Source organism: Apteryx rowi, unplaced genomic scaffold (genome assembly GCF_003343035.1).
Source record: "Apteryx rowi isolate R43461 unplaced genomic scaffold, aptRow1 scaffold_297, whole genome shotgun sequence".
Lineage (NCBI taxonomy): Eukaryota > Metazoa > Chordata > Aves > Apterygiformes > Apterygidae > Apteryx > Apteryx rowi.
The window spans coordinates 149169-172127 of record NW_020449385.1 but is presented as its reverse complement, the minus strand read 5'-3'; the positions used below and the strand labels follow the sequence as shown (position 1 = coordinate 172127).

Sequence of the window (22959 nt, the reverse complement as noted above, 5' to 3'; positions counted from 1 at the left end):
TTTGCACATGAAGTCATGTCACAGTTTTCTGAGCTCAGTAAGCAATCGGGAGTTATTTCACAGCAGCCAATGTGGTCCTGAGTTTCAAGCCAAAGTTGTAAGCCTGCACTTAGCTCTCACTGATCCCCGCTTAGACTAGCACAGATACTAAAGGAGAGGAGAGTGGGACGGTGTTGACCACAATACAGGATCATTTGCATCACAGGCTGTCTCCATGAAAGACCTGTCAGCTGCAGATGAAATAGTTTAGTCCTAAAAATTATAAATCTAGGCAGCTGTAGGAATTATTTTCATTTCTCTGGGAAAAACCCATATGCCGTGCCAGGAGGACCTGCAGGAATACTGATTCTTGGGAAACTCCTTACGCAGCTGATCCRGCGGCTTCTCAGCCTGCTGTGAGAACAGCTCTGCTTATTTATCTCTTGTGCTCCCTGCCACAAGCAAACTTCACGTGCTGCAACTCCAGCTACTGAGCGCTGTGCAGCAGCGCTGCTGTGCAGACAGTTCCCTCTGTATCTCGCACAAGTTTCTCTAGAAGCTGGTTTTGCAACCGTAAAAAAAATTAACACCACAAATGTTGGCTTGGAACTTTGAAGTGTGGGCTTTAAATAGCCCTAGGGACAATCATTTTTATTTCCCTTGATTTTAAATAGCATCTACAATGACTGAGGGACTAACCAGGACACCTCAGTTAAATGTGCAATATGAGATGAAACAAATTTGGGCCCTTGTGTCCYTCTGCGGTGGATGGGAGAATTTAACAGCTCTGAATGGCAAAACAAACCAGGCAGCACATTCAGTCTGTAATTGTCCAGAAATAAGAAATACAAAGAGGAAAAACTGGAAATACAAATCTTAGGGAGAATCTGGTGCCTGGAAGGCACTCGCAGCTACTTGGGACCCAAAACATTTCCATGACAGGAGGCTTCTGTTTTTAAAATGCAGTTATCTGTAGTGCTTTTGCCCACTCTTCACATTGTAGGCTAATKCCTAGAGTGCTTGTGAGATGGGTGGTGTAGGTCATGTCCTGGGAGAGTTCTTGGCTGGTGAAGTCGAACTTGGAATTTCTGTCAAAATTGTCCAGCTGCTCAGCCGGGAAACCGTCTTTGAAACCACAAGGAGCACAAGTGCCTGACTCCAGTCTAGTCCTCTGGTTTTGTGTACTGGGAGCTGGTTCCTGCTCCCACAATAATTTGTGCATTTCACATTAAATGTCCCTGGGACAAAAAAGAAAAAAAAAAGACAGAAAGATCTCATTGCTAATAATTTTAAATACCTTCACATATGCCTACATTACTGGTTTCTGGCACTGCAAACACTTAAGAGAAGTCCTAGGCAGGAAGAATTTTGTACTAAATTACTTCTGTCCCTATGTACTGTGCATAACCTGGAGCAAAATTTAAGCTTGGGTGTATGGAGGGACTTTTAATTGCCTGACAGCCTGCAAATTCCCCATTTCTCTAGTAATTTTCAAAGGACGGGAAAATGGGGTCTCTAGTGGCAGTACTGGCATTTTAGATGCAGGAAGTGTGAAGTAGCAGTTAGTTGTTTGACTAATACAGCCTCTAATTTGGGAAACACTTTCTAACAAGCAGAGTATTTAACGTCTGCTGGGGCAGCTGAAGGAAATAAACATTTGGCAGCACATCTGCAGGCTTGAGGTCGTGGTAACCTGCAGATGGGTGGTCAGCCTCGTACAATGGTAACGTAAACTCTGACCTGTGATATGGATGTAACACAGAGGAGAAGGCCAGAGGTGTCCTACAGAACTGATTTAAAGCCGTTAGAAAACTCCCCATGCTCGGCCCTGGATTCCCAAGTGTGCACATATAAAAACCATCAGYACCTGGAGACAACTGTGCTAACACTCAAAAGCTACAGCATAAAGGGAAATATATTTAAATACAGCATTAGAATGAATAACCTGAAGCTTACCGTGATGTATCATAGCCCCAAGTACACATGCTGTTTGCCTATGTGCCTCCTGCTGGCTATGATAATAGCTACTTTGTCTCCAGGTTTTTGCAGCAGGAGCGAAAACATCTGAAAGACCATAACTGCTGGTGGTAAGCTGGGGGATAATTTGCACAGTTTAGCCTAAGGCTCCCTCTGTAGTCAAGGGAGAGAGATCGATCGGTGCCTCAGTAGAGTGATCTGGAGCGGGCACCTGAATGGCTTTTGGGGGGGTCTGTTTAGGTCCGTGTCTGTCTAGGCTGGAGAGAAAACCCAGGGACCTGCTTGCCCTGCACCTCTCTGACCGTACCCCAGGGCGGCAAATTTGGCGTGAGCAGTCATTTTCTGTGTTTTCCCAGGATTCCAAGGGAGAAAAAAACCCAAATCTTAATTAGGCTGCAATGCTGGGGCAAAGGCATACTGCAGTGGCACATTGCAAAGCTAAGGCACATTGTCCCAATCAATACCCCCTTTACAAATATTGTACTTGCTTAAGTCTTACCTAAAATTTTGCTAATATATGCAAGAAGGATTTAAACTCTGGGTGATTTTAAGGGCAGTAGTTGTTCTTTGTGTACTATTATGTATTCCACCCCTATATGTCTTTAGCTTTCAAGTACAACAAGTGATGCTATTTGTTTGGTAAGCTGCTAGAAGGTTGGATTTTCAGAAGAAATATATGACTCCACAAATTCAGCCCTCATAAGCCATATGAACCACAGAAATGAAACATTCAGAAGCTGAAACCATTTTAGAAAAATTCAGACCCTGTGTTTGGAGAAGAGTTAGAATGTACTTAAGAGAGATTCTGTCTTTGTTCAAAAAAAATCAGAGAAGTTTTAGGATTCCCACTGCTTTTAGTTTAGTTTTCAGCTATAGGCCTTCCTTCTTCTACTAGCATTTTCCACTGGGATTTTTTGCAGGATATGTTTGCTGTTCTGACAGTTGTGACAGTTGTGACTGCAAAACCAACATTTATGGAAATAGTCYTCATACTAAGAATCGTATTTATGTTAGGAAAACATCCAATCATTTCTAATAGGACTTGAAGTCTTTTAATGGAATGAGGGGTGTCTAAGCAATTAATTGATAATATTTATCCATACATCAGCTCCAAAGTACACAACAAAATATATCTCTGACCAGATATTCCCAACCACAAAACTAAGCTTGATCTATCAGTAATTCTTTCCAGTTGACAGAACTAAGCAGAAACTTGCTAAAGTCAGAGCGAGTCTTCTTTTGACTTCAAAGGCCTTGCAATCAAATCTACTGTGCCGAATATTTTATCTACTATTTCAAGTTGTGTCATGTATCATTAGATACTGTGAGATTTAAGCAAGCGCGTGACAGCTTGTTTTAATGCAAAACACAGCAGTTGGGTTTACAGACTCTACTTTCTGAATATCCTTCTGTTTTTAGAGGGTTTTTGAGGGTACCTTTTGTTTTTGAGGAAGGGGGTTGCTATACTATTATCAAGATGACCTTAAAAATCCCTACTGGAATCTATCAGTATCCTGACTCCTCTAAAATAACTTAGTAATAGCTAGTAATAAAAAGTGTAATGAATGGAATTTGCATTCCTGACACGATTAGCATAGTTGAAGAAGGGGGGGGGGGTGTTCATTTATTAATGAAAGAAAGAAACAGGACATTACTGTCCTATTTGGATATCAAAAGCTCTTTTGTCTCCTGGACTGGTAGAGATTATATAAAGTAGAAGACAAACTTTCTGCTCTTAACAGGTAATGCCCCAGCTGGAAGAAAAGTTGGTTTGCCATTAAGAATCTTGCCAAGTCAGTGGATGTAATTTTTCCCTCTGCCTTCCCCTACGACAGAAAACACTAGCACATATAGTAGATTCAGGCTTAAGAAACCCTATTTCTCTTGTGAATCAATTTGAAAATAATTTCATCTAATTTTTTGAAAATTGTGTATGACATCACATGACATTTAAAAGGTAAATAAACATTAAATTTTAGCCAAATATACAGTCATCATCCCCCCCGCATCTCCAGAAAACAAACTGAAAAGTAAGCAAATAATCTTTAAATCCTTTTTAATAAATGAATATTCATTCACCAATAATTTCATAAAGCATCTCTTCATCATTCCATTTTTACTATCCTTTTTTTTTTCCACTGCTGAAGAATACCAAAAATACAGAAATATGCCTTAAGCAAAAAAGACTGGGTTTTAGTTTATCTTTACAACGGGATGAAACCAACTTAGAGTTTAACCACCATCGTATTTCTACTGTTTAGTAACCCTTTGGGCTATAACACAAGATAATTCCAGTTTTCTTTAATGCCTTTTACAAACAAATGATGTGTAAATGTTATTTATAGTAGTGTGAGTTAGAAATGACTTAATTAGCTATGAAATACATTACTCTGGTGCAATTTGGTTGGAATTACCATTTTGAGTCCTGAAGCCACCTATAGTTAAAATCATACACTGCAGTTAGCAGAAAGTGACAGTAGCCAGAAAATGAAAGATCGAGGCAAACACTATTCTTAACACATGGTTGTGTGTCCGTCTGTGTGTAAGAAGTGTTGTGGGGACTGGAGGAAGGGACTGGCAAAAAAAGGCACAAAAATGTGTGTTAAGGATGGAGTGTTAACCTGAAGTGAAAATTTCCCAGCTTTTTTCAAGTCAAACCCATACTTGAATTTGTCCAAAGTTCAAGCTGTCTGTGCCCGATGGAACTCAGCTAGACTCATGAACATGAAATCCTGTGAAAAAGCTTAAATGTCTAACTGCCTGTTTTTGGCAAGGACAGAAGAGGGTGGTGGTGTAAAGTACTGCTTCATGAAAGGAGATGTAGTAACATGCCTCCCTCCAGTTGTGCAAAGGGGAAGAAAGAGGGGCATCCTCACAGACCCTGTTTGTTTTCCTGCCCACTCCCAGGTCCTGAAAATGTGTAGTGCTTCTTTGCTCAGGCAAGACTATAACTTTCCCATCTGCTGGAAAATCCTGACTGACGTCACTGATTATTTCAATAGGATTCAGAATACACAATTCTATCACAGCTAAAATAATCTCTTCTTTGTGTTAAAGATCCATGCCTGAACACAGGATTCCAGGAGCCAGGACTTTAAGAAAAGCAAGAACTGTGATTAAATCGTGAGCATGAGACCACTGTCTTCTTGAATCCCATTTTTCAGCATAGTTGTTCAGAGCACTTATTGAAAGGCTTGCTTGAAGATCATTTTATGAAGGTCGTTTTTCTCAAAAAAAGCTACAGGTTGGAAGCTTTTTAAAATTAGATTTTTTAAATTGTATTTTGATATTAGGAGAAAAGCTTGGGAAGGCTTTTTAACAATTCTACTAAATATGTACCTTGGGAGGGGGTTAACTGTTTAATTACTTTGGTTGTAATGATGACAATGTGCTCTTTAATGCCTTCACAGTTTGACTAGGTATTAGCAAGCCTGTAATATATTATAGTTTACCAATGGGAACTAATACTGAGGAGCTTTCAGACCTGTTTTTTTTTCTGCTCCAGCTATATGGATTTCTTTGAAGCTCTTCATACTGCATAGTTGTTTGCAGATGCAGTGCTTGAAAACTGCAGTCGCAGGTGCTTTGCACCACTGCAGCAACGCAGCAGGACTGCGGTGCAGATCCTCCACGCATTGACATCTGGGGTTACTGCAAATGCTCCTGGCTGGGGATCACATTGCAGTTTTGTTGCAAGGCAAAACAGTGTGGAGTGTGCTGCTGTTCAAGGAGCAGCCCCAAGGCTGGGATTACAACACAGACTTTGCAACCCAAGATTTTCTATGCTGAGTTTCAGCCCAGAGCAAAATTTCACAGTTCAGTTGCAAATAGTTGGGGATGGAAACAATGATGACTGTACACTGCAGCAGAACAAGTATCACTGCTTTACTCACAGACAAATCAGGTACTACTAAGAACACAAGTCATTACAGAGCCAAGGCAGCTTTTTCAGTTTCATCCCATTTGGGKTTTTTTGGTAGATGCATATCCACACATTTTTCTCCCATAGATGTCTCTAACTAGCATTCAAAGCTCTCTATCTGCCAAAAATTCCCATTGATTTCCACAGGAATTCTATATGCAGAGAACTGGCAGGGCCATACCTGAATTATTTTTTTTTAGATCTATTTATGCTACTGTATCTGTTGTTATTTGTGAATGTACATGGTAGAAACACTGTTTACAAAAAATATATCTTATTTTCTTTAGAAAGGTTTAGTTCTGATAAGAAACAAATTAAGTTTTACAGATTTGAAATTGGCATACCTTGACAACTACAATCTACTACGCTGAAAAAGTTAGAATCCTGATGAGGGAATGAACTGGACTGAAAACAAAACTGGCCACATTTGTGTGAAGAAAATGTTTGAACTAGTTAATGCTGAAACAAGACATACTGTTTGCTATCTTTTGTCATCTGTGACTGCAGCACACTGGTTTTATAAGTGTATGTGTATATACTGTAAGTATGTAAATAAAATATGAAAATGCTCCATTACTGAATCGAAGTTTTAGAAGTGCTCTATTTGCTCAGTTCTAGAGAATAAAAAGTTGTAACACCACAGAAACAAAAATATGACATAGCATGAGGTCACAATAGCAAGCACAGAAAAGAAAAATATTGAGAAAATATAATGCATATTATGCAAACATATTTTACATTAACATACAATGTTATAAGAATGTTAAATAATGTGGATGCATGTTTAAAAAAGACTAAATCTAGGTGGCTTCATGTTGAAGTAGCAAATAACCTGAGACATCTTCTATGCTTTCACTGGAATAACAATCTTTAAATCTATAGCAGATGTAGAACACATTGACAGTAGTTGAATTCTCAGCTAAATTACACTAAAAAAGTGCTGTTCTCTTTCAAAATGACATGGCAGCTGGAATCAGTCCAAGGGAAGGAAAATGTGCTGCACATTTACAGTACTTACAAAAGACTCTTTTCACTGTTGATGGACACTTAAAATGCTTGTTTGAAATATTATGAACATGTATATGTCTCCAAAGACCTAGAGCAACACTCCTATGATCAGCTTACTTACTGCAGAAGAGAAAGCAAGAGATCACTAAAAAATGACGCCCATTCATGACTGGGAAAAAACCTATTACAACATATATAAAACCAAGAATTTTTAGCAAAGAAAAACAAATTTGGCTTGATGAAATTACAGTCGATGGATCTGCAATATAAATGACTTATTTTAAACTCACCAGTGTATCTCTATCGTTTTATGATCAGTGTGTATGGCAGCATTTACAAACAATGTTACTAAATACTGACTATATACACCATTACAGCTGTTTGAAAATTTCTATGACAATCAAAGTTTTGTAGTGATAATATACAACACTTACTTTCTCAAGGCTTGTTCTTGGGACGACACCTGCCTTTCAATGTAAAAAGTTCCTTTGAAGTGCATTCTATGATAAATTGTCCATAATGTCAGAGTGAACGTGTACATGTATGTGTGTATATATATACTTTTCCTTTCCAGTGTGTGCTTACATATACACACAATTCTGTGATATATGTATTCACACATACATGAGTATTCTCTACATWGTAAAAGTTCATATATATATATATTTTTATATATAAATATATATAAACTCTGCAGGCAAGTAGTACTTCACTTGTAATTGAAGTCCTTTAAAAAAGTTGAGTCACTCAGTTAACATAGTATAGCCAGTAAATTAAGTTGAAAAGAGAAAATGTGAATGGAAACACCATTCTTGACCATCTGTCGATGGCATTCACATCTGTTAGATCGGGAATTTTTATTTTCAGTTGTGAAGACCTTCTTCGTAAATGGGTCCTCTTGCTGTGGGGGCCTGTTCTTTCTGATGAACGCCTTCCAAGGCTTTCACGATGTGAGCTCTGTTTTCTGTACTGGATTCCTGAGCTGTCAAAGGATATTGTTGAATTTCTGGCATCAGTAACACTAGTTGTGACCTCATTGCTTGCCACCTCATTGTGGATTTCAAGCGATGTTAGCAAAATGTTTCCATGGGTGTCCACCTAGGGGGCAAAAATAGAAACAGACATTGTTTTAGAAGATTTGACATGTACCAGCAAAATTTGAGCTTATTTAAATTTCATAAAAACATATGTTTTAAGAAAGCATGCATTCACTTTAAGCACGTGATAATCTGATAAAAATGGGACTACTCAGCTGCTTGAAAACAAGCAAGTATTTGAATACTTTTACAGATAGGATTATAATCATATTACCAGCATTCAGTACAAAAGCACATTAGGCATAAACAAGCATTTTCCTCTCCCTCTAAACCAGCCACGTTTTAAAGGATGGTGTAGATCAGTGAAATCTCTACACGGCTGGTGGGGGAGCATGAGGGTAAGGGATGGAATGTCATTGACAGCTCTTCTACAGTAAGAAATTAAATTAAACCCGAATAGTTTTTTTCCATCCAGGATTTAAAATCAGATGAACAAAGTGCATATGAAGTTTTATAAAATCACAAGAACAGTTCTGGCCTGCTGAATATTTTGAATTTGGGAATCCACTGAGATGTTTTATAACTTTTCTGTTAAACTTTTCATTCCAGAGTCATTTGCTCAGTTTTGTAATCATGGTAATGCATAACTGCAGGGCCTTTCCACTTGAATGAGTGACCATAAAGAGCAATGAACTAAGTCGAGGAGGAAAGCTGCTGAACTGAATAGGTGGCACTCTTCCCTTCAAACTTTGTATCCAACAGGAGGTGAGCACAGTGTTGGAGGACAATGTGCTGACGTTTTGTGTAAACACAAGGAAGGTCCTGATCACTTGGAGTCCTTAAGAAATTTGGGGCAGACTCTCTGGTCCCCTTGAGTACCAGTAGAGGAGGTGCAGCCAACAGCCAGGCATGGCTCCTTCAGTGCAGAAGAAGTTCCAGTTCCAGTGAGTGGCACTGACAGAACATCCCAAATGAGGCCATGTCAGTCAATATTGGGTAACTTCAGTGGTGGGGACTCACATGCCTTTGCACCCCCTCCCCACTGGAGGAGAGGCAGAGGACAAAGCTGGTGCAGGGAGCAGCTTCAACCTTCCTGCTAGCATTTAGGAAATGAAAATAATTGCTAAATTTATTTTACTGTATGTTTATTTTACATTTATTTTACAATAATTGTTTGGCTGGATATTTTCGACCAGTTAATGAATGTCTGACTCTGCTCAAATGAACTCAGTTCCCCATGTCAGAAATAGATTGTGAACCATGGCATACAGGATAATTTCCAGTTCTACTTATACAATTTATTYATCTATAATTCATTCTGCACTTTTGTTCTTTAACACTTTTTCCTAACCTGCTATGTAATCTAGTTGTGTGCAGTTAAACATCTCATCCTAGAAGCATCTGTATAAAAGTGTTTGAGAAAACAGACTTTTACCATGGCCTTAAGTTGGTACAGTCATCTGATAGCAGTTCCTTTGCAAGCTTTGTGTGACACACTGGGAGTATACAAACCTATGTGTCTCCATACACAGGCATTCAGCTTTTTTCAGTCCTGCTAAAATTCTGTAAAATTGATATTTCTTTCATCAAATATAGATACTACAGTTTTTTTTCTCAGTGAAAACAATTACGATAGTCTATCACTAATGCTTTGCCAAAATGCATATAAATGGTATGAGAGAGACACATGACCCATCGTATGAATGAGAAACAAGCAAGTAGAGAGAAAAAAAACTAAGGTGTTGTAGGTATCCATATGTTATGCTGATGAGTGCCTATCAATAAAAATAAACAATGTGAACCAAAATAATGGGGTGAAGAAACCTCAGGAGTCATTAAGAATAATTTATTTTCCCCATGGTAGAAACCCACTGGGTACAGAAGWATGGGCTTGAGGTTTGTAAAAACAAGTTCATGCTTTTGAGCAGGATCTGTAACCAGGGAATACACACAGCTGTAAAATACAACCTTGGGTACCATTAATTTGATTTTGGTAATTGATTTAGTCTGTTCTGTTGTGTTTTTTTGTTTGTTTGTTTTTTGCAGTTGGTACAAATTATGATCAGGCTTTTTAACACCATTGTATAAAACATCTCTAAGATCTGTGTTTTTCTTTATGAAGCTTAAACTAAATCTCTCATCCAGGCCTCCACAGCATCACGTCATATCCTTTTCTTTCTCCTCTTAAGCTTTGAGAACCGTTACATCATTTTCCTTTAACTTGTTCACAATGCTGGCAAAGACCATTTTACTGTGCTACTGCTCTGACAGTATTGGCTGGTCTTTCAGGTCTCTACTCCCTTTCTTTCCATCCCTACAGATGTCATCTGCTTATTTCCTCAGGGCTTCCTGATCTCTCCTGATTCTGTCTGCCACTGATATATATAAAGATATTAGCCTGTCCATGGGTCCTTCTATATTGAGCACTGGATTTTTGTGAGGTGTCAGCTGAAAGCCTGCACTCTGAGCAGGAAACCTTGTAGTCAGGGTTCTCCTCTCCCATGAAAGTATTACTTTGATTTCACTTATTTAATCATGCTTCATAGCCTGCTTCACCTTATCTGCCAACATTACATGCCACCCCACTGTAACTTCTGCCTCTGATCTTCCATTCCACAAGCAATACTGCCAGTTTTAAGTTGGTCACTGCATCTATAAATCAAGCATGAAARGTGGCCAAGAAAGTTACAGTGTTTGTGTAAATGCTCTGTTTGAACAAAACATTATGTCCTATGAGGTTGCATAACAGCATATATTTTCTCAAAATGACAAATGAAACATATTTGGAAATATACATTTGAAAATTTATCCCCTGGTTAATAGACTGAGAGACTAGCACGCCAAATACAAGGAAGAAGCAGATGGAGAGAAGATGTCTGCAGAAACTGAAATCAGGCTTCTCATTCCCTGTGATCCTACTTTAACCTAAAGATTTCCCTGTCTTGTCTTCTCTGCTGTGCCTGGGCCTCCAGGCAATCTCCTTTCTGCCTCTTTGAGCGTGGCTCCACATGAACCCATTCATTGCCCTTTTCCCTGCAGCTGGGCTCCACTGCTTGTACGTACTCCCATCGCTTTCCCGACACAACCCAGAGCTGGTTGTTTCCATGGAGTGCTTCCCGGCAAGCTCATCAGAGCAGATGGAAACAGCTGAGCACCAAATCATTAATTAATTCCCTGCTGAATCAGCATGGACCTAAATATGCAAAACCAGTGCTCTTATTTCAGAATCAATTTTAATCAAACCCCATTTCTCCCACCTCTGCACAATTACAGTTACTGCACCAGGGTGAAATGATTGGTTCTCACATAATTCCAGTTAGAAGCTGAGAAGCATGAAACACTGTGAGACATTTTACACATGTAAAAACAGGTTCCTTTTTGAAGGTTCACCAGACATGCCACATTAAAAAAAAATCCAAAGACTCTAGCCACCTAATGTCATCAAAGAAAAATGGTCATAACTTATCTAACTGAAGCTAAAAAAAGGAGGATTAACAGGATGCTCATAAAGAAACTCGGGGCCTTACTCTTGGAGGAACATGACTTCACCAATATACTCAACTCCGCGCAGAACAAGAAGTTCTGCTCTGTTTGGAGTTTATATTATAGACCTGAAACTTCATCAGCCTTTTTACCCCTGGAAAGCCTCAAGTCTACTCCATAATTATAGACAAAAAGATACTGTCTTGTTTAGATGTTAAGTATTGTATTTTTATAGAAATGAAAGAAAAGAGCTGCTATTGAATACCATTCTCGAATCAAGAATCTTGGAAAACTTCAGTTTTAATGCCAGTTTGAAAACACTTTATTAACACTTTTTTAGTCAGAAAACTACCATGAGGCTTGATTTACTACCAGATAGTGTCTGGATTATTTCAGGCTCATTTAGTTCTCTGTTTAATACTTCATAAATTTTAAGGAGTACTTTACAATTAAATTTCTTTTTCCTGATAAGTCCTTCACTCTATTTCACAAGAAAAAGAGGAAGTATTTTGCTCAAACCCCATAGGTATGCTTAGGAGTTCATCAATCCCAAATTTTTAAATACCATGTAAACACTTTCCATCATATGAAATAATATAAATGCAAATAGCCGCTTTCAAGAACAGCATGAAAGGCTGTCTCTGTAGTTAGTCTTGCATTATTTTACATCAAAATTACTATGCAAGTACATTTTCCTGCAAAACAGATATTTCCTTAAAATTATTATAAAATGGAAATTATTTTGCGTGGAAATTGTAATCTAGACTCCAGCTACCTGATTCTTACCTGATCTGCCCTGGTGCACCCGTAGTTGTGCAAGGGTTAAACTACCTGGCAGCAGTTTTGATCTTCTTATGTGTAAATGGCTTTCCAACATATAGAATAGTAAGCAATCAGGCCCTAAGTGTTATCTGTGCCTAAAGCAAAATTCACTGACCATATTATCCCACTGATATTTTTAAACAATCTAGAACTGCAGGTACAACAAACATGATATTGTTGAGTATTCTTACTATTGAGTCTAAAAGTTGAAACTTCTCTCACTACCACTTTAATCTAATTGTTTACATTAATTAATAAGCACAAAGGAATGAAAGAAAATTATGTTACTAATAGCCCAGCAGAACCTAGGGCAGCCAGCAGAACTGGAAAGATGGAAAGATATTGAAAATAAAGGAAAGCATGAAGAATAAAAAAGCATAAGAAGCTGCATATTAATATCACTGATATTAACCTTGATGAATTTGAACTGATGAAGAAAAGGAAATAAATGTATGGTCCTCCCTAGTCCTGTATTTCATATCATCTCTGGATTCATAAAATCTGTGGATTGTACTATGGATTCTATGTACAATCTTTCTTACCGTGTGTGGATTGGCACCATTCATACTTGTGCAAAGTTGTTGTAGAACAAAATAAGTACACGCGTGACTCTCCCAGCGCACGCTGAATGCCCTCATCATAAATGCTACAGAACTAGACTTCTTCCCACAGGAATTGTGTTCGTCGCCCTGAGAGATATTTTTCAAAACTTGGCACCTACTCATCACACTCAGGTTTCAAAAATATCCCACTATTCAGAATAGCACCAAGAAAAGTATCCAGAAAAGATGAACATGCACAGAATACTGCCTGCTTTGCTATTCTCATATTTCTCAATTCAAATTGAATGATAATTCTACCACAGCAGCCAAGATATTCATTCTCAGAATAAAATCCCACTTGTGAGAATTATTGCTATAATTAACAATTCTTTAAAAGCACTAAGTAGATGTAAGTGGCCTGGGCCTCTAATCTAAGTAATGCCTGATGGGAAGCTGCTGCCTTGGCCAACAGTGGGAGTTTGAACTAGGGATCTCCAGAGCGAAAAAAATACGTAGTACTGCTGAACTAGAAGGGCCTTTTTACAAAGGGTTATGTATTATTTCTGTTCAAAGGAAGCTCTTCCCACAAGTCTGGCAGCCACAGGGGTTTGAAGCTTGAATGAGCCTGTGTGTTACCCTCCTGATTGATACCCTGGGGCTGAACTCTTGATACCACCAAACGGAAAATGTAAATTGCCACAGCTTGAACTAAGAAGCAATATTTTTAGCAGGGGACTGTAACAAATCATAACCTCTGTGGACTGGCCCAGAAGGAGCAATGCCCAAAACACATGCTCGCCAGCTGATTTGCCAGAAGCCTCTACCACAAGAGTGAACAACAAGTGAGAACAGGATTGCCTTAGAGCTCTCTCATGCTGATTTAGTTGTAAATTAGGCTGTATCTGAGCCTTATTTAAAAGCAACAATTTATGTAACAAAACTGAAAATGCTGAGAGCTACAAATGGAACCTGAAATTACCAACACAAACAGGAGAAACAGAATTGATCTGAGAAACAGGTGATCAGTTTTCAAGGGAAACATTTTTACAGGCCATCCATTTTGTGTGAAATTTTTCCATAAACACAGGACTTTAATTTAGGCACCCATACCCCAGGCAGAAGATTTTATGAAAAATCAAGATCCAGTTCTTCCTGGAGCTTGTCCTCATACATGAGCCAGTGTATCAAGGTTTTCAATCTTAACTGGTACCAGTAAGGTACCAGTTCATGCAGAGAAGAGTATCCTGTGCCACCCTCCAGTAACCAAGGTTTACTGGGATAGGCTGGAAAAGCTCAGAGAGGAATACTATTTGAATTGTGTTATCTGAAGTAAAATAGGATGAAAAAGGAGTCAAAAGAAGAAATGGCTATGTGTGAGATTTTCTTTGTAGTCAACCACTGATCCATATATGAGTCACTTGCAAAGGTTCTCTTGGGTTTCATCTCATCATCAGCTTTGAACCTTCTGAAACCATTTGCTGAAATTCGAGTTACTCAGACATGCCTCAGTCACCATTCTACCTTCAAGCAGTGCTACTCAGGAGAAAATAGGGCACAGTTTTCCTTTTCCTCTTGCTTTTCTTTGCCACCTCTGCAATGTGAGAACACCGGCTGTGCCGTTCACATGCTACAAAGGCTCTTATGCCTGGAGCTATTGTGCTCTTTGGCTTCAATACAGAGGCAGAGCCGGACGTGAGGCTGTATGGGGCGGCAGGGACGCCACCAGGCAGCTCGGCAGCAGCTGGCAGAGCCCTCCGCAGCACAGCAGGTCTCAGCAACAGCCTGTCAGCAGCGTGGCAGAGAAGCATGCCTAAAAGCTTGACGTGTCTGTAGCAGCATCACCAACATGACGGGAAACACAGTTACCTGTACCACAGCATCAATTTTTCAAATCCAGACCCCCCCAACAGAGTATGGTGTTGACAAATTAATTAGGAAATGTTTCTGAGCGTCAACAGTGGCCACTTTACAAAGCAATTATGAGATAAAACAGAATCATACCCAAATCTGTGGATTTTGTGGCCTTGAACATTTTTGTTATTAAAAGTCTCCTGCTCTGTAATCAAATAAGAGTAGGAAAGCATGCAAAGTCCTTTTGCTACACATATAAGAGGAGTGTTTACAACCAAACCTGGTAGCCTGCATGCCAGACTTCAGTCCTTTCATATGTAAAAAATGAATTGCAATATCAGTTTCCATGCTGATTTTACAGGTTTCCATAGGCTAGAATGCTCCTGAGTGAAAATATCATGACATTTTCCCTTGTCCTTCTCCTGTTCCATTTGCCTGAGAGAGAAATGTGCTGCCTCAGTAGCACTCCCAGCCTCAGTTACCTCCAGAGCAATGGTCAAACTCAGGGCCTGAACTCCAGGCAATATATTGTGCAGTCTCTGCTCTGTAAGTTCTGCCTTCAAAAATAAACAAGTGATTTCCACAATGCCATAGCCCCTCCTGTCTGAGCACTGACGCAGGCTGAATTTCTGGACCTGATATAGCACAGAGCTGTTCTGTCACTACACCCACAGGTTACAGCCCCTGATGTGGACAATAAATGGAAGGTTGTTTATGTATTTATTTGGTCTGGATTTTTTTCTGGTGCTCTGAGCTATGACTCTAAATCAATGACAGGGAGTTCAGGCACACRGTTCATATACAAGCAAATTCAATTACTAAAACAAAACAGCAACAAAAGTCAGCCAAAAATGGTAGTCTCAGAAACAAACTAAAAATAATGTCTTTTCTGGTTTTATATTTGAACCCTTTTTTAACCTTCTTTCCATCACAGTGTACATTTTGACAGTCACCAAATAGTGGAGATAACTGCAAATGTGTTTCCAGTTTTTAGGCATTTTGCTTTTTTTAAAAAATGTGGTTCAGGCCCAAATCATGTGTGATACGAAATACTTCCCAGGATTAGACAGGTTGCCCTTCTGAACTGAAATAGACTCCCTGGAAGCCCGAAGCCTCAGTGAAATGACAAAAACTATAATTTCATTGAGCTTATGCAAGATAGTCTAAATCTATGGCTCTGAGACTCCCTTATCATGCATTATGCCTTCCAGTTTGTGACCCTCTCCCAGGACATCCAGCTCCTTACTCACAACTCTACAGTAAGAAGCCAGCAAGGGCCAAGAAGCCATTATTTCCATCAGATTCAATGATCTTCAAGACCCACTGAAGAAAAGGTTGGAATCYGATGTCTCTTTACTCCTGCTGAAGAGGTCAGAGCCAATGATGTAGATCTTTCAGGTACTTTCCTTCATGGCAAATATGTTAAAACTCTGGCATGACTACCTGTCCTGCTACATCCATGGATGCCACATACAGCACATCGCCCAGAACTGTGGAAACAGTTTTCCTGCTTCAGAGCTGAGGTCCCTGGAAGGTCTGGTAACTGAGTGCTCTGGAGCACTTTGTCCAAAGTGGCTCTGCTGGATGGATTTCCCTTGAGCTGCTAGTACTGAAAGCCATGGGACTGATCTCCTCTGAGCAATCTCCTCTGCCTTGGATTTGGTTAGTGTTTCTCCAATAAGAAATTCAGATTAGACATCCTGCACCCACTGAATCTGCACCTTCTGCCTGTTTTTTGTTCCAACAGAAGATTTATAATCAGCTCTACCTAATGTCCCTGTCTTTGCCTGTTGTATGCTGGCAGTGCTCCTCTGAAGGCATTGACTCCAGTGACTGCAATGAAGCTCTGTCGACTTCACCACCTGGAGGCAAAATGTTTAACACACAGAATGGGAACATATAATGTGATTTATCCTAAATGCATTTGAACAGCAAATATTCACATTCATTATTAGTATATGTGTTTCAACCAAGTATACAGAGTTCCCTTTCACAGCTAGGATCCCTAAGGAACAAAGGAGCACGCTTGTATTTCACCTCTGGTGTGCTGAATCTGAATCTTAAGTTCAGTCCACACATGGTCAATATTAAACCAGAAGAAAATTCAGAACAACCCACAATATTTGCTTAGGATGGTCCAGAAAGAAAAGGAAAGGTTGTAAGTCAAAAGTGATAAAATGTTGATATATGGTATGATCAGGTCTGGGATATAAACATGACACGATCTAGGTATGAAAACCTCTCGTTTTCATTAGTTAAGGTATTCGTGCTTCTTTTAACAATATAGACCCATTGATCTCAATATAGAAGAAAATTCTGACATGGGGAGATATTGATCCCATTAACAAGACTTATACTGAATTATGTAAATCATTTAAATGGATGAGATTCGCCAGATGGTTCTCATTGGGAGAACTGAACCTTAGTGCATACATCTGCATTACCTGCTTGCAGCAAAAATCTCTGTTGCTTTCAGTTGTGATACTCTCTTTTTCCATCTGCTTTTTTATTATTATAATTATCTATTTTTCAAAGAAAGAGAATTCATTCTTCTTGCTAGCTTAGTCCTAAGCAGTGCTGCCAACTGTGATGAGATTCTGGTTTCATAATATAGTGGACAAAAATGGGTTTATTGGTTCAAAATATATTTCACAGAGATGCGCTTTTGACAATCAGGCGTAGTTCTGTATTACATTTGCTGTATAGCAGCCAGTACCATTAGAATCATAAAATACAGTTTGCAATTACTTCTGTGATATTTCTATTTAATAAACAGACAGTAGTTTTGTCACTGTGAACTCTTTTAATTTATAGATGATAGAAAAAACAGCCTTGCACTGCAGAACTGAATGGAGAGGCCTCAYTGGAACCATTTTAGCCAAAAAAAGACCTTCAGTTGAAACTGACATGGCTTGCTAATATCATAGTGTGGTAATTACCCTGCATTTTGGGTTTTTTTTTCCAAAAGAGACAAAATGCATCACATTAACTAATACTCAAGGCAAGGAAATATGCTGGAGTGTAATCAGCACTGACCACGTCAACACTTTGCTTCAGAAATCAATCTGAAAGTTTCTCCAGGAATTATAATTTTCTGCTGGCCTTCAACAGCAGTGGATGACAATGCTACCTACAGTGGTTCAGCTAAGCAGGTCAATTAATTAGCATGCTAGCACTAATCCTTTATCTGTTTTCTCCCATTCTAAATACATCTGCTCTAAGAGAAGGGAGAAAAAGTATGCTCAGATCCAGGATTCCCTCATGTAGGTACTTAGACCAAATCACAATGAAATCAGATTTGATTTAGTCAGATAAATGACTCTGGAGATCTGGACTTTTATTTTCCATCTAGCTGCACTCCTTTCATTTTCTTCTTATTAGTTTCTTGTCATGCAAATTATACTCGTTTAGTTTTATGCATGCCTAAATATATTCTTCTATTTAGGTTCTTGGATATAAAAATGCCAAAGTTTGCCCACAAAAAGGAGATGTAGTTTGCATTGTTTTTATGCATGATTTTTCTGTTTATTTCATACAATTAGTTTTTGTAATAGGAAGAAAAGAAAGACCATATATAGGTTAAAGAATCCTACCCGGTTGCCTTCAAATTTTGAGCGATCGTTGTTTGCCTTTGCTGTTTTTTCTGCAAGTTTCTTCTGCCTTTGAGGGCCTTTTCCGAAGAAAATATAGTTGACAAAGGCGTATTCAAGTAAGGCCAAGAAGACAAATACAAAGCAGCCCATAAGATACATGTCAATGGCTTTAACGTATGGAATTTTAGGCAAAGTYTCTCTCAGGTGAGTGTTGATTGTTGTCATAGTCAGCACAGTTGTAATTCCTGGACAAAGAAATAAAAGAATGCGTATCTTACAAACATAAGCAGAACATGCTTCAGTTTTGTTTTCCTTTTTGGCAAATTTCCCTTGTCAGTGTGCAGAAGCTTAAAAATTTCTGAAAGAAGTCTCTCAAGTGAGTCTCACAGCAAATGAAAGCAAAATTAAAGCTTGACGCATTATTATTCTGTTATAGTATTTTCTCCACATGACCTGGGAGATTAGCAAACAAGGGGGCATAGCATCACTTCAGTTAGTTAACACAGCTTCATCGAAGCCAGTGTAGCTGTACTGAGCATCTGCTCCATTAAGAACAAACAGATCTGAGATAGGAAGGCAAATAGTCTGTAAAGCACTGAAAGGTGTGCTCTTTCAGTACCGTGCTAGCATCACACAATGGAGAGAATTTTTTAGGAAGTAACAAAACTAATTAGGGGTCTAGATAGATAAAGCCACGTGAACATATAAAGGGAGAGCGTTTGCATAGCCCACTACCTTGGCAAGAGAATCCTCTCATCCCATTTTAAATTTCTAACAGTTTAACAGCTGGTTGAAGTCAGTCCCTCTATAGCAGATGGAGAGAGATAGGCATTTCTCTAGAGCAGTTCATGCCATCTATATTAAACACCTACTTCAGGATAAGACAATGTATCCTCTTCATGAAAGGGGACTTGAGATGACTAGTTTAGATTAGTAGCCTAATTTTTAGACAGCTAGAAAGAGGTGAGATGAGCAGTGAGAAGCAGACCAGTACGCATATTTGAGGAAAGAAAAAGTCAAGGAGGCAGAGCAGTCTTTTTAGAGTGATCCACTGGACACTAATAAAGTATCCAGAAGATCTATTAGGTATGTGAAACCCTCATTTACTTACCTAAAGATGGACATAGCACTTGAAAATATATTGCAGAGCCCTGTTTTTGAAAAGTCAGTAAAAAAGCAAATTTATTGTCAGTCTGCTTGAACTCACAATAAACTGCAGGGTCTGTGTCTTTGCTGGAAATTTTATGGGAATCACAAATCACAGAAGACTGAAAACACTGATTTGTAGAATAATTCTGCATTGGTAAAAGAGGCAAGCCATTCTGATAGATCCCCTTCCACTCCTATTTTCTTTGATTCCATAATTATACCATCAGTTTGTAAGTAGACACTAAAATGCAGGCAGAACAAAAATTAAGAACAAAAGAAAAATTCTGGCATATTAGAAAGCACAGCTTCTTTTCCCTGAAGACAGATATAAAGACAATATAACTCAAAATCAAGCTGTTTGTGTAAACAGTGTCACTCCAGGGAACAGTAGTAGTAGCCTATGAGTGTCTATAAGAGATATTTTGTATAGTTAGTAGGTCAGTGTCATGTGGTTTTCAATGCTTTTCCTCTAAACTGTGAAACAAGTGTGTGCTGATGTCCAATGTTTCATGGCTTGAAATACAGTAGAGTCATATACAGCACAAGATTATTTAAAAAGCTGTATTGTGTATAATCCACCCAACTCTGCAGTAAAATGAGGAGTATAACTGACATGTTAGAGTCACGTTAGAGTTATTTTTGCCTAAAGAAACTTTGACAAGCTCTCTAGAAAACCTTACTGCCAGCACAGGGAAAAGGGGTGAGAAGGTTGCAGGACTGTAGCAAATATTACCATACATTTGCATCCCATGCGATTTCTCTGGCCTGAATTACTTTCTTTCCCTGTAGGATTTCCTGCTGTTGCTTCCTATAAGGGATTCCAAGAAAGATAAAATTGACTCCTGTATCAGAAATCCACAGATTCATCTTTTAACACACATTTGGTATCTCATTATCATCCCACAGGTTCTTACCAAAGCCTAGATCCACCAAGGGATTTAGCAGCCCGCCCAGCAGGTGTTGCAATGGCCACATTTTTGGGGCTGGTTCCCGGGGTGGAACATGAATTCTGAAGATAAGTCCCTACACACTACCTTGGGAGAGTCCAGTGGCTCTTTTGGTGATCCAGAACAGTAAGCACACTGAATACAGAGGTGTCTACAACTAACCAAAAGGAAAGATGTTCCCTGGGAGATCCTGAGTTACACACTGCAGGCACACGCCACACTCATGCAGGATCAGTATCTCCCTTCTGAAGACCATGAATTTCTTTTAAAGCACAGCTGGAGGAAAGCAGCTGTCATTTACCCATCATATAAAAATAGGATAATCTGGTGACTACAGCCCTTCTCAAGGACTGAGAACCCCAAGATTATTTTTCTCCTCACTCAAAGGACTGAAATTAGGAACCTCAAGGGCTAAGTAGCAAAAACTCACAATTCTGAGCACTGGTGCCCCACAACTGAAGGGTCTGAATATTTCTCTTGACATCAGTCTCCATTTGTAGTGTCTATAGCACAAAGCACGGGAATGAACTGTCCTTTGTTCTGTGCCTGGGTTTCTTTGTTGAGGGAACTACTTGGTTCACTCCAGGCTGGAGCACAGATAATGTGCACATCGAGGGACCACAGGCTGGAGCAAAACATGGAATTGAATGAATCAGAATCAGGCTTTCAGAGAATACAGGCTTCCTGCAGGGGTTGAGTAAAAGTTTGTCTTCATGTCTACAAGGATTGCACCGGGAATCCTTCCTCTAACAAATACTTAGGCCAGCAGGCCTTACTTTCCTCTATACTGAGCTTTCCAGAGCCAGGTATGTCCAAAGACGCAACACTGCACTGCCTTTAAGCTTTGATACAATTTCCTACCAGCTTCAGACTCATAAAACTGGCTATACAAAGGAACACAGGATTAGACCTGTGGTACAGAACTTTATTATACAAATATGAAATGATACAAGCCATAATTACCAAGGCACTAATTGTTTTCTCAGAAGAACCTATCATATGGATTTTCATCCTCTCCAAAGGACTTTCTATCAATTGGAAATAGAACATCTGGGATCTTGAGAGTCCTTTGAATGTACTGACCAACTTTTGTTCTAGTATGTGTGTTACCACAGTACAGCACTTGATGAACAAGGACCCCTTGTGCAACACAGAAATAGGTCACATGAGATAGTTCTGTTCCTTAAACAAGGAAAAAAATTGAAAAATTTGTGAGTCCATTGTAGGAGGGTGTGGAGCGTCACCAGCTTTGGTAATTTCTGTCTAACCACCTCTGTTTACTGTAGTTCTGGCCAGCATTAAAATCTAGATGCTAGCAGATGATTCTAAAGTGGCACCCCTACCATCCTGTAAGAGGCCATAATATTTCTGGGGTGGATCTTCGGTATCAGTAGTTCATTTATGAATATAACAGAGTTGCTTGGCCTCTATGCCCTACCTTCCATTAAGCTACTACATATCTGCAACCTGCTGAACATGCATTAGCTGTTGTGTGGTAATGCAATATTGTATGATCGGTACTATACGCATATGTACCATCTAATCCACAGTATCTGCAGAATTACTGTACAAAAACTGCAGTTAATCTGCAATATTTTCAGTTACTCTAGTTCAGATACTAGGACATAATATGATATTGCACACAGGTATAGTTGTAGCTGCCCAGCCTGCTTTGGTATGTGGGATCTATGGAGGTAAGGGATAGGTAAACGTATGGGCATGACTTGGAGTCTTTGTTTGCTGTGGTACATATCAGAAAAATAAAGGAACTAGAGAATATGTTTCTCTTTAAAAAAAGAAGAGAGCAGACTCAGAAGTTATATAGTATGGGTTTAGTGTCAAGTTTCAGGTGGGAAGGTATGTCCTACTGGGAAGCACCGGCTGGAGATGGGATTTGGGATTAGATGAGAGGCAGTAGTCATAAGGATTATTTATGGATCCATTTAATCTTCATTGTCTATAGCTATCCCTGAGTATGCTTCTGTAACAGATGAAATATTCCCTATGGGATATTTTGAAGCTACCTTCCCTTACCTAAAGGACCCTTTGACCTGAAAAAGTCTGGGATTGGTCACCAAATTGTGTTAAATACATGTTTTTCTGCCATGGGGTAAAAGGCACTTAAAGCCGTCATAAAAATGCACTCATCATACTGGGCATTCTGAGAGTGAGATGGGATGTCATGGTCTGTAGCTGATGTGCTCCTGTGTTCTGATACTCCCAGCTAGCACAGAAGACCTTGAGGTCTGTTCCTGTCACTGTAAGTTACAGCAACCCCAATAACTTCAGCCAGAGCCCCAGGTGGAGGCTTGGAGCCACATTTTTCTTCCCACACTGAGCTGGACTGAAAGCCCATGCTCAAACCCTTGGAGTATGATTCTGGAGCTGGTGCCCTCACTGAAGTTACTGACAACAACATTAACTTTGATGAGAACAAGGCTGGGACCTGTATGAGCAGCTCATGTCAGAGATTTAGTAGTACCTATATTCTTGTACGTGGGGAGAACTCAACACTTCTGAGGCAATACTGAATGACATGATTTTGACATAAATGATTTTGGAATATCAAAACACTGACATCACATTGCAGTGTTTAACAACCTCCAAAGGCTACATTCAGTCTGACATTTTAATGTCCCACTCATCCTT

General features: G+C 39.3%; 1 protein-coding gene across 3 annotated transcripts in view; it reads right to left on the bottom strand.

The window, feature by feature from the left end:
- Nucleotides 1-6826: 6826 nt before the first annotated feature.
- The window catches only part of GABRB3 (gamma-aminobutyric acid type A receptor beta3 subunit), a 35080-nt gene continuing 18947 nt past the window's right edge, over nt 6827-22959 (bottom strand). For 2 of the 3 annotated variants that reach the window (XM_026069449.1, XM_026069448.1), the window contains exons 6-7: nt 18215-18459; nt 6827-7984 (exon numbers count right to left, since the gene is read on the bottom strand). In XM_026069449.1, coding sequence (XP_025925234.1) covers nt 7634-7984; nt 18215-18459 — 596 coding nt within the window. In that variant the 3' untranslated portion in view covers nt 6827-7633. Of the gene's footprint in view, nt 7985-10842; nt 10849-18214; nt 18460-22959 lie in introns of all 3 variants that reach the window. The other variant, XM_026069450.1, reaches the window with a different exon arrangement.